The sequence below is a fragment of the Heptranchias perlo genome, chromosome 6 (genome assembly GCF_035084215.1).
Source record: "Heptranchias perlo isolate sHepPer1 chromosome 6, sHepPer1.hap1, whole genome shotgun sequence".
NCBI classification, from domain to species: Eukaryota; Metazoa; Chordata; class Chondrichthyes; order Hexanchiformes; family Hexanchidae; genus Heptranchias; species Heptranchias perlo.
In genome coordinates, this window is record NC_090330.1 from 16,846,160 (window position 1) to 16,859,148 (window position 12,989).

At 39.7% G+C, this 12,989-nt stretch overlaps 1 protein-coding gene across 1 annotated transcript in view; it reads right to left on the bottom strand.

Moving 5' to 3' along the window:
- Window positions 1-952: 952 nt before the first annotated feature.
- Window positions 953-12,989, bottom strand: part of ppme1 (protein phosphatase methylesterase 1) — a 50,511-nt gene continuing 38,474 nt past the window's right edge. The window contains exons 9-14 of the mRNA XM_067985840.1: window positions 7,806-7,944; window positions 6,108-6,219; window positions 5,955-5,999; window positions 4,621-4,685; window positions 3,812-3,879; window positions 953-1,227 (exon numbers count right to left, since the gene is read on the bottom strand). Coding sequence (XP_067841941.1) covers window positions 1,209-1,227; window positions 3,812-3,879; window positions 4,621-4,685; window positions 5,955-5,999; window positions 6,108-6,219; window positions 7,806-7,944 — 448 coding nt within the window. The 3' untranslated portion in view covers window positions 953-1,208. The remainder of the gene's footprint in view (window positions 1,228-3,811; window positions 3,880-4,620; window positions 4,686-5,954; window positions 6,000-6,107; window positions 6,220-7,805; window positions 7,945-12,989) is intronic.

Consider the following 12,989-nt stretch of genomic DNA (forward strand, 5'->3'; position numbering starts at 1 on the left):
GGGATATGGAGATCAGGCAGGAAAGTGGAGTTGAGGTTGAAGATCAGCCATGATCTGACTGAATGGTGGAGCAGGCTCAAGGGGCCATATGGCCTATTCCTATTTCTAATGTTCTTATGCCTCCAGTAGACTTTGTCACATCACTTAAGCTTCACAAGGTGAAAGATACTTCTACTTCAACGTGAAGCCGGATTTAAAAAGTGTTCAGTCCATTGGATCTGCTAGACACTATTAGTATTGAGTTTTGTTAAAAACTGTATGTGAAACTGGACGCTGCAGCTCCTCGCTCATAGAATTAATAACCACACATGCACATCTCTCCTGGTGGGCAAGAATTGAGAGTCACAGCTAAGAGCAGACTGCGGTATAATTTATCTCTTGCCGCCTGTGTCTTCCATCGGCTAACGTCTTAGAACAATAGTATAATGTAACTATGGTCTAAACACTGATCTTTATTTTATAAACAATTTGGATTACAGACTGGTTAAAAAAAAAAGCATTTTATCTTGTCACAGAAGAAATCGAAACAAGTGCAAAATCATTTGTTTGCCGATGGTTAAGGCCAATAAAGTTTGATCCCAGAAGCACATTTTGAAGTTAATTTAAATCAGGTTAAGTCTCAGTACATGTATAAAGATAGGAGTGTTGGTATTCTGATGGTTAAAGTTGTAACAAATCCAGCAGCTTGGTATATTTGGTTGGGTTGTCCTGAATATTTGTGCTCACTTTTCTCCTTATGTTCCCTTTGACATTTTTTCTTTGCAAATACTCCACTTAAAAGGAACACTTCACCCAGTTCTAAAACAGACCTAGTTTTAACCACAAATTATTGCTATCTCAAACACATTCAGTTCCAGAGCACATCTTAACTCTTCAAGCAATCAGCACGACGGGAAACACTTACAGGTTTTATAGCAGAACATGTGCAAGAAAAAAAAAATTACACTTTGAGTAAGCAATCCCCTTTAATTGTTTTAATGTTTGAATCAGAAACAGGTTGCACTATTCAGTCATTCTGTAGTGCCCACGATGGCAGATTCTATCAATGAATGCAGGCTAACAGTGGGGTGAAGTAGGATTATGGAGTTCTGTCATCCCAGCTTCACTGTATTACTCAGATTAGGCAGATGGCGATACATGGATACATCACAGTGGCCTCTGGTGCATTTATATACAGTTGAAGTTGAGTTTGAAGGCTGTTGGATCTATTAAAAACTGGGATAAGTGCTGAAACAAAGAAAAGTACATAAAATATATGGAGAACTAGATCAAGTTTACTGTTACTGATATAAGCAAATATTGAATATTCTTTCTGGTCAGCATACACTATCTATATACAGATAACACTAGGTATAGTTCATTTTGCACATTCCCAAGATCTTCAACTTTATTTATATTTCCATTTGAATAATGCACAAGGCCAGTGGGCCAAACTAGTTAGCTAGGTCTTGGGTGTTATGTTTCAAGGCATCATCAGCTGCTTGAGTCGCGGATAATCTAAAGGACAGCTCCCATAAGAAAGAACAAAAGGGAAGGACTGTGATAGGGTGGAGGGCTGGAGTGATTAAATGACAAAAGAGATGATGGTGCAAGGCAAGGAGGGTGATAATGGGACAAGTTAAGAAACAAAAGATGGGTCTAGAGGAGCTGTAAATGGCAACAGCAGAACCTTTACCAGCACCCGCTGTCTGAAAAAATGGAAGCAGTGGTTATGTTCTGAAGTTATTGAAATCAATGTTGAGTCTAGAATGTTGTAAAGTGCCTAATGGAAAGATGAGGCGCTGTTCCTCGAGCTTCCGTTGAGCTTCACTGAACAGTGTAGGAGGCCGAGGACAGAGTGGGAGTGGGACGGAGAATTAAAACGGAAAGCGAGCGGAAGCTCAGGGCCATGCTTGCGGACTGAAAGGAGGTGTTCAGCAAAGCGATCACCCAATCTGCGTTTGGTAACCCGAATGTAGAGGAGACCATATCGTGAGCAGCGAATACAGTATACGAAATTGAAAGTAGAACAAGTAAATCACTGTTTCACCTGAAAGGAGTTTTTGGGGCCCTGGACAGTGGAAAGGGAGGTGGTGAAAGGCCAGATGTAGCATCTCCTGCGCTGCACGGGAAGGTGCCGTGGGAAAGGGAGCAGTTGTTGGGGATGATGGAAGAGTGAACCATCAGAGTGAATGGTCCCTTCGGATTGCTGAAAAGGGAGAGGAAGGAAAGAAGTGTTTGGTGGTGGCATCGCGCTGGAGGTGGCAGAAATGGCAGAGGATGATCCATTGAATGTGGAGGCTGATGGGGTGGAAGTGAGGACAAGGGGGACCTTATCATGATTCTGGGACAATTAATATCAGTTATGACAGTCACTTGTTCATCTGACTGAATTAACAAATAAGTTTATTCACAGGTAGAATCTTTTGCAGCAGTAGAGATGTCAAAGGCAGCTTGAATAAGAGTAGATTGGAAATAGGTTGTGAAAGGGTTAAACAGACAAGCTAGTCAGTTAGTTAAGTCCCTTTGCATGGTCTTTATTTGCAGGCTTTTCGGTAGCTTACCCTAATTACTACCAGTCATAGCCGTATTCGGACAGCATAGATGTTCCTACCTATGAGGTTCATATTTTGCCTCCTACTAAGTACTTCATGGAATATGATGGTTCATATGCTGCTGGGGCTATGGAAATTGGCAACTATGGAGTACAATTGGTTACAGTTGAATAATGTAAGCTGAAATATCAGACTGATATTTTAAAGCTTCACTAGATTACCTCAGAGATCAGGCAGAAATTTTGAGAGCTTTATCTCCTTGGCAGGTTTACTTTTGAAAAAACAAAATGTTCTTCAAGACAAAAATGGGCCAAAATGGGTTTAGAACAGTTTCAATAAAAAAACTTGTTAAATGTGTGAGCACTGCCATGGAGAAGCTTTACAGACTCGCAACTGTGAAATTAGTCCAGGAAGTCACTGAAACCCTTTTGGTTTACTCGAGGTTCTACTGCAAACTGGTGGTATTTTTGTTTATAATAAAGGGTTGTGTCAATAGGCATTCTGTGTAACAGGCAAACTGTTTGATCTTTCCTATATGTTTAGTCTGGTATATATAAAATCATCCACATACAGATGTCCATATGTCGTTGGGGAAGGAAAGATAAGAAAATTTAAAACAAAATGCTGGAGAGAACTGGAATTATTTAAACTTAAATATTACTTTACAATGCAATTGAATATACAAGTACAGATGTATTTTCAGTAATATATACATACAAACCTTAGCTAGGTCACAGTTAAGAGCATGGTGTACAGTTTGGGCATCTGATTATGGAAAGGATATAAGTGCAATGGCAAAGATGTAGCATAGATTCATTATAATGTTACCATAGATGAGAGGATATAGTAATGAGCAGAAACTGAGAAATTAAGCCTTTTAAAAAAAACTAGAGTGGAGAAATTAAGGGGTGATCTGCTAGAGATCTTCAAGGTTATTCAGGGTTATGATAATGCAAATTGATAAGATTGTTTTCGCAGGTTGGTGAGATGGGAGCGGGCACAAGATTAAAATAATCACAAAAAGAATTAAAGAGGAAGTATTAGAATCAAAATTCTTTACACAGAGGTTGGCTGTTGAAGAACAGTCCATTAATTCTTTGAAAAAGAGGAATATTAAAGGGTATGGAGAGCGAACAGGAAAATAGAATTAGACTAGGTGGCTGATGTGGAGAAAAACACCAGTATAGACTTGATGAGCTAAATGGTCTGTCTGCATGCTGTAATCTCTCATTCTATGATTTTACACAGTATAAGAAAGAATAGCTAAAGCATCTTACCTTTGGATTTCACCCTTTGATTCTGTAAACTTATTACGAATCATGAATGTTGCAACTGCCTCTGCTACCTACAAAAAAATTTAAAGTTGATACAAAAATGACTGCATATAAAAGGATAGTTAGATTTGACAACTAGGTACGACCATCATATTCAACCACTGCATCAGAATCTAAACCTGTTAAAAGGACACTTTCTTTTTAAACTAAATAAAAGTTTGAAGAAACAAAACATATTTCACCCATGGCCTGGAATGATTTAAAAATTTACACAAATTAAAAACAGAAAGTGCTGGAAATACACAGCAGATCTGTCAGTTCTGAGGAAGGTCTTACTCCTGAAATGCCTTTTCTCTTTTCAGATGCTGACAGCATTTTTTGTTTTTATTTCCGGTTTCTAGCATGTGCAGGTTTTGTCACTCTTTTTATTTGGTCGTGGAAAGTCTGTTAAAATATTTCAAGAAATCGCAAACATTTTTGTCACTCAAACATTAAAAATAAGTTATAACAAATTCTACATGGTTTGTTTATATAAAATTATCAGCTACTAAAATAAAATTCAATCGACCATTTTTGATTGGGCCGGTCAAGTGCCAGGTTATAGTTACACTTGATTGTTTATTAAGCCAGTAAGGCCGCAATAAGGTCCTTTATGGTTGGCAATTGGAGATATTGTTGATCACTCTATAACCCAAGTATTCCAAAGTTTAATTTTGATTCTACCAATCTCAGGTTCAGAATTTGCTGAAATTGGAATGCCACAACTAAATTACAGAGATTCCCTCTGATGAAGAAAAAAGCCTCATGCTTACTTTATCTGGGGCATCTTCATGTACAGCATGGCCACATTGTGGAAGAACTTGCATCTGAAATTTTCCTAAAAAAAATACATGAACAAAAATTATAATCACATTAGTAATTTCTTTATTACTTCATTTGTAAATATTCCATTTTTATTTTTATTACAACAGCTTCTTCCTGTAACCAGAAACTTAAAATTCCAGAATGCCTTTTCATTCTTTCTCTCTTTTCCAATTATGGTTAAATTTTTGTTTAAGTCTTTCATTGAGTGAAGTCACAAATTGGTTTCAGCTTGCTCAGCATCAAAAAGTACTGAAGATAGAAGCAACTAGGTATACAGTTTACCCTGTATCAAAAGTACCAAAGACTGATAAGAAAATACATTGCATCAAGTTTCATGAAAAGCAAACAAAGTTTTTAAAGCGGCTTTTACACTACCTCTGGTTATTTTCCTGCCTAGGAGAGAACTCTGCTCATGCGTTGTTACATGCGTGCCCAGAGCTCCTCTCCCAATAGTTAAAATTTACATATTTACAGAGAGTAGACAGGATTGTCTACGCACTCTAAACATTTAAATTTCGATTTAGAATGTGATTGGCAGATCCAAGTGGCCCCCACTTTTATACCCATTTGAAACTGCACTATACTCGAATTCCATGTGATGCAAACCCAAGTGGATCTATACAAAGGTCTCACTGCTTCTCTCAGGAGTCTGGTCAGCCTCCATTCCCACAGATTGCAGAAAAGCTAAAGTTGCAGTACTATCACACCCCAAGTTATGAGGCTCGTGTTCAGCTAGAGGACATTTACAAACATGGACAAACTCATCAAAAGGTTCTCAGCGTTCCATTTTCAAAAAGAATCCAAAAAAGAGAAGGAACTACTTTTTAAGTTTGGTTAAAGAAGAATAAACTTAAACTGTTGGAACAAAAATAATTATTACAGATGCACTTGGATAGTTCCAAGCATACCCCATAGTTTAAAGGTAGCCATCGTCTGATGGCTTACAGATTTTGCTTCCAATGTAGAGGGACGGAAGGAATTTTTAAATTATCAAACTATTGAGATCAAGTTCATGAAAAGATACAACATATATAATCTATTCTAGGGGTGTGGGGAATTTGAAAACAAAAGACTAGAGACACCGTGCAAACACAGCATACAATATTGTGACTACCCTATTGAGAAAATCATCAGAATGTTTTAAATGTTGTTCTGAAATGTAGAAGAATAAACATAGATTAAAAGGCATATTTATTATTGTGAAGACTTAAATTAACCTTTGCTGAGGCTGTATAACATAAATTGGCCAAATATTAAAGACACAATAAGTTAATATTACTACCTTGCATTTGACCAATTGTAAGATCTCGATCCAATCTGTCAACACCTACAACAACAAAAATTGTAACATTATAAGGATTGTTGGAATTACATACTAGAAGATTTATAAACAGTTCTCACAAAGGAACAAAAGTTAAATTATGAATAAATGTACCTGCTAGTAATAGTAGTTTGGGGACTGGGCAGCTGAGAAAGAGGTTGGATAGTCCTCTGAACCACCCTTCCCAGTACTTCTCAGTCTTGGATAGCTCGATACGCCATGTGTACTGAAATAATAAATATTAAATAACACTGCAAATAATTAGCCAGTTGTAGATTAGTCTAGAAATTATAGGCTTGACAGAGAAAGGACCAGAAATAATCAACCATGACTGTAATACTGCTGCAACAGCCAAAATAATAAGCTCCCATAATTTTGACTAAAAAATTATATAATAGAGGTTGTTCGGACAGTCTTATCTTTGTTGTTGCGAGATGTTGCAAGTCATGATGCTGTTTAACATGGTCCACCAAGGTGCACTGGGGCTGGTAAAAAGTCATTTGGTAGGTGCTGGTGTTGTGTTTTCATTGAGACAACCAGGTAGCCACTTTGATATTACAGTACAGTGTCATAACCACTACACTACCCTACCGTAGTGTACCCAGTAATTTCCCCATCCTCACTTGAAGTTGGTGACTCGTGCTTGGTTAAGGTCAATAGATGCCAGCAGTCCTCAATTCCACACATAAGTAGTCATTCTTCATATGTGAAGAAGGCAGGCTATTTGACCATGGGGGCAGAGTTGATGTGAAGCTTGATGTCATCACAACCAAGCTAGATCATGTTCTCACCAGACATCAACATAGGTGGAACTTTTGAACACGGGTCACCAGTTAGCAATTACGAGTACGAATCATAAAAATCACAGAAAGGTTACAGCACGGAAGGAGGCCATTCAGCCCATCAAGTCTGTGCCAGCTCTATGCAAGAGCAATCCAGCTAGTCCCACTCCCCTGCCCTATCCCCATAGCCCTGCAAATTTTTTCCTTCCAAGTACTTATCCAGTTCCCTTTTGAAGGCTATGATTGAATCTGCCTCCACCACCCCCACAGGCAGTGCACTCCAGATCCTATCCACTCACTATGTAAAAAAAAATTTCCTCATACCTCCTTTGTTTTTTTTTGTCAATCATCTTAAATCTATGTCCTCTGGTTCTTGACCCTTCCGCCAATGGGAACAATTTCTCTTTATCTACTCTGCCTAGACCCTTCATGATTTTGAATACCTCTATCAAATCTTCTCGCAATCGTCCCTGTTCCAAGGAGAACAACCCCAACTTCTCCAGTCTATCCATGTGACTAAAGTCCCTCATCCCTGGAATCATTCTAGTAAATCTCTTCTGCACCCTCTCTAAGGCCATCACAGCTTTCCTAAAGAATTAATGCTAATTTATTTTCCTAAAATAGATAATAGGACTAACTAGGTAACTCAGCAAAGACCAGGAACCGAACCTGAACCTCCTGGTGAATGTGACTAAATATCACATGCTGCAGTCTATAACCACAGTGCCAGCAGAACAACCCAACATCAAAAATTAAGTTACTACTTTCAATTCAATTTCTCTCTATCTACTCTGCAAGCTTTTCATTTTAACATTTTGAAAACAAATTGAACATAAAATGCGATTTTGAGAGTTGATTACTTTGTGGGGCACTTCTAATTTCAAGAACAAAATATAAGGTCTTGCAATTTTAAGAACAGGAATAGCTTTAGGCTCAAAGATAGCAAGAGATGTTTTCAGCAAAACAAGAATAAAGTCAAGTGAGTAGATGGTGACATGTTTTCACATGAATTCAACAGCTAATTGCTTACCTCAGGTTTATCTTCTTTAATTTTTTTACTTGACTCAGGTTCTCTCTCCTTTTCCGTTGCTGCTTCTTCTTCCTCTTCGTGAATAGCAGTGTCTACAATAGATTGAGAGCTCCCTGGAGTGTTAATACCATCCTCGCATCTGTAAGGAAACAATTCGGAAAGGGTGAGTGCGTCACTTTTCGGGATTTTTGACTATTTCCTCATGCAAAGATTTTGGTATGGTTTTACTAAAATTTTACTTGTAAACTAAATTTAGCTCCCATGGGTTAAATTAGATAATAGGACTTCACGAAAGAGAGAGACGATGCAGACACTGTAGTTAAGGAGGAGGAGTGTGAAATACTGGATGGGATAAACATAGAGAGCAAGTATTAAGGGGTTTAGCATCTTTGGAAGTAGATAAATGGCCAGGCCTGGATGAAATGTATCCCAGGCTGTTAAGTGAAGCAAGGGAGGAAATAGCGGAGTCTGACCATCATTTTCCAAGCCTCTCTGGCTACAGACGTGGTGCCGGAGGACAGGGGGACTGCTAACATTGTACCGTAACCTCGGTGGTGGGCAAATTATTGAAAAAAATTCTGAGGGACAGTATTAATCATCATTTAGAAAGGCACAGATTAATCAAGGACAGTCAGCACGGATTTGTTAAGGGAAGGTCGTGTCTGACTAACTTGATTGAATTTTTTGAGGAGGTAACTCGTTTTATGTAGTCTACATGGATTTTAGCAAGGCTTTTGACAAGGTCACAAATGGCAGGCTAGTCAGAAAAGTAAAAGACCATGGGATCCAAAGGAAAGTGGCAAATTGTATCCAAAATTGGCTCAGTTGCAGGAAGCAAAGGGTAATGGTCAATGGGTATTTTTGTGACTGGAAGGTTGTTTCAGAGGGGTTCCACAAGGCTCAGTACTAGGTCCTTCGCTTTTTGTGGTATATATCAATGATTTCAACTTAAATGTAGGGGGCAAGATTAAGAAGTTTGCAGATGATACAAAAATTGGCCGTGTGAGGAGGAAAGTGATAGACAGCAGGAAGATATCAATGGACTGGTCAAGTGGGCAGAAAAGTGGCAAATGGAATTCAATTCCGAAAAGAGTTAAGTAATGCATTTGGGGAGGGCAAACAAGGCAAGGGAATACTCAATAAATGGTAGGATTCTGGAACAGAGGGACCTTGGGGTGCATATCCACAGATCCCTGAAGGTAGCAGGTGAGCACATTACGGATGCCCTAACTATAATCTTTCAAAGTTCTCTAGATTCAGGAACTGTCCCTCTAGATTGGAAAATTGCACGTCACTCCGCTTTTTAAGAAAGGAGAGAGGGGGAAACCGGGGAATTATAGACCAGTTAGCCTAACTTCTGTTGTGGGGAAAATGCTGGAGTCTATAATTAAGGATAGGGTGACTGAACACCTCGAGAATTTTCAGTTAATCAGAGAGAGCCAGCATGGATTTGTGAAAGGTAGGTCGTGCCTGACAAACCTGATTGAATTTTTTGAAGAGGTGACTAAAGTAGTGGACAGGGGAATGTCAATGGATGTTATTTATATGGACTTCCAGAAGGCATTTGATAAGGTCCCACATAAGAGACTGCTAGCTAAGATAGAAGCCCATGGAATCGAGGGAAAAGTACGGACTTGGTTAGGAAGTTGGCTGAGCGAAAGGCGACAGAGAGTAGGGATAATGGGAAGGCACTCACATTGGCAGGATGTGACTGGTGGAGTCCCACAGGGATCTGTCTTGGGGCCTCAATTATTCACAATATTTATTAACGACTTAGATGAAGGCTTAGAAAGTCTCATATCTAAGTTTGCCGATGACACAAAGATTGGTGGCATTGTAAGCAGTGTAGATGAAAACATAATATTACAAAGTGATATTGATAGATTAGGTGAATGGGCAAAACTGTGGCAAATGGAATTCAATGTAGACAAATGTGAGGTCACCACTTTGGATCAAAAAAGGATAGAACAGGGTACTTTCTAAATGGTAAAATGTTAAAAACAGTGAATGTCCAAAGGGACTTAGGGGTTCAGGTACATAGATCATTGAAATGTCATGAACAGGTGCAGAAAATAATCAAGGCGGCAAATGGAATGCTGGCCTTTATATCTAGACTAGAGTACAAGGGGGCAGAAGTTATGCTGCAGCTATACAAAACCCTGGTTAGACCACACCTGGAGTACTGTGAGCAGTTCTGGGCACCGCACCTTCGGAAGGACATTTTGGCCTTGGAGGGAGTGCAGCGTAGGTTTACTAGAATGATACCCGGACTTCAAGGGTTAAATTACGAGGAGAGATTACACAAATTGGGGTTGTATTCTCTGGAGTTTCGAAGGTTAAGGGGTGATCTGATCGAGGTTTATAAGATATTAAGGGGAACAGATAGGGTGGATAGAGAGAAACTGTTTCCGCTGGTTGGGGATTTTAGGAGTAGGGGGCACAGTCTAAAAATTAGAGCCAGATCTTTCAGGAGTGAGATTAGAAAACATTTCTACACACAAAGGGTTGTAGAAGTTTGGAACTCTCTTCTGCAAACGACAATTGATACTAGCTCAATTGCTAAATTTAAATCTGAGATAGATAGCTTTTTGGCAACCAAAGGTATTAAGGGATATGGGCCAAAGCCAGGTATATGGAGTTAGATCACAGATCAGCCATGATCTTATCAAATGGCGGAGCAGGCACGAGGGGCTGAATGGCCTACTCCTGTTCCTATGTAGGTAGATAAAGTGGTTAAAAGGGCATACAGGATACTGTACTTTAATAGCCGAGGCACAGAACATAAGAGCAGGGAAGTTATGCTAGAAATGTATAAAACACTATTTAGGCCACAGCTAGAGTACTGCGTACAGTTCTGGTCACCACATTACAGGAAAGATATGAACGCACTAGAGGGTACAGAGGAGATTTACGAGGATGTTGCCGGGGCTGGAGAATTTTAGCTATGAGGAAAGATTGGATAGGCTGGGGTTGTTTTCTTTGGAACAGAGGAGGCTGTGGAGAGATTTAAATGAGGTGTATAAAATTATGAGGGGCCTAGATACAGTGGATAGAAAGGACCTACTTCCCTTAGCAGTGAGGTCAATAACCAGGGGGCATAGATTTAAAGTGATTAGTAGAAGGATAAGAGGGGAGTTGAGGAGAAATGTTTTCACCCAGAGGGTGGTGGGGTTCTGGAATTCACTTCCTGAAAGAGTGGTAGAGGCAGAAACCCTCATCGCATTTAAAGGGTACTTGGATATGCACTTGAGGTGCCATAACCTACAAGGCTACGGACCAAGTGCTGGAAAGTGGGATTAGGCTGGGTGGCTCATTTTCAGCCGGCACGGACACGATGGGCCAAATGGCCTCCTTCTGTGCCATAAATTTGCTATGATTCTAATGAAATTAAAATTAAAGATTCACTAGTCTGTTCAATTATATGTAATCTGTAAAATAAATCTGATTTTTTTTTTTCCCCCAAGTGCTTTTGGTCACTAAAGTCCATCAGTACACCTTTCAGAAGAGAGGAAAAGTGCATGCAACAGCATCCAGTTCATTTAACTTTACCGTTATGGCCCAGATCATGATATTATATGACTAGATATTGAGCAGTAAAGGTAAATGCCTGAGTTTAAAGAATGTGGAGTCCACTTATGAGAGTAACCAGTGGTGCCGAACTTGACAGAATATCTAGGGCAAATGTAAAATTTGTAAGAGTAAGGAAGTTTCAAACAACAAACATTAGTTTCATTAACTTTCAGCAGCTGCTTGAATTTTGAGAGAAGCACAGAACTCTGCCGGATCAAAAAAATGATGAGTAATGAGTTTGTGACCACAAACCCCACGCAGGATGATCTCAGCCACTTCACTGTGGTGAACTGAAAAGCAGGGCTGTGCAAAAGGAAGGATAACTAATCTAGTCGGAGAGCCAGCCTGGCCACTCCTACACACTTCATAGCAGCTAGTTACAAAGCTTCAGGCAGGAGCTTCAGACATTCACCCCAGACAAAACCAGAAGATACAGCAGAGTCCAAAAGCTGAGGGAATCTGCCAGAACTGATTTTCGCTGGATTTCCTGACTTCTACTACCCCATTACTGTCCTGATTTGGGGCGCTAAAACGACGAAAATCGGCCCCATTGGATATATAAATTTTCACATGATGTTTAATAAGGTACCACTTTAAGAGACGTTATGAAAATAAAGGTACACAAGTTAACTGCTCATGGAGTTGGGGGTAATATATTAGCATGGATAGAGGATTGGTTAAAGGACAGAAAACAGGGAGTCGGAATAAATGGGTCATTTTCAGGTTGGCAGGATGTTATTAGTGGGGTGCCACAAGGATCAGTGCTTGGGCCTCAGCTATTCACGGTCTATATTAATCACTTAGAGGAGGGGACAGAGTGTAATGTATCCAGGTTTGCTGATGATACAAAGCTAGGTGGGAAAGTAAGCTGTGAGGAGGACACAAAAAATCTGGAAAGGGATATAGACAGGTTAAGTGAGTGGACAAGAAGGTGGAAATGGAGTATAATGTGGGGAAATGTGAGGTTATTCACTTTGGTAGGAAGAATAGAAAAACAGAATGTTTTTAAATGGTGAGGAACTATTAAATGTTGGTGTTCAGAGGGATTTGGGTGTCCTCATACACAAAACACAGAAAGTTAATATGCACGTACAGCAAGCAATTAGGAAGGCAAATGGTATGTTGGCCTTTATCGGAAGGGGTTTGGAGTACAAAAGTAGGGAGGTCTTGCTGCAATTGTACAGGGCTTTGGTGAAACCACACCTGGAATACTGTGTACAGTTTTGGTCTCCTTACCTAAGGAAGGATATACTTGCCTGAGAGGTGGTGCAACGAAGGTTCACTAGATTGATTCCTGGGATGAGAGGATTGTCCTATGAGGAGAGATTGAGTAGAATGGGTCTATACTCTCTGGAGTTTAGAAGAATGAGAGGTGATCTCATTGAAACATAAGATTTTAATAGGGCTTGTCAGGGTAAATGCTGAGAGGCTGTTTCTTCTGGCTGGAGTGTCTAGAACTAGGGGGCATAGTCTCAGGATAAGGGGTCGGCCATTTAGGACTGAGATGAGGAGGAATTTCTTCACTCAGAGGGTTGTAAATCTTTGGAATTCTCTACCCCAGAGGGCTGTGGATGCTCAGTCGTTGAGTACATCCAAGGCTGAGATCGATGGATT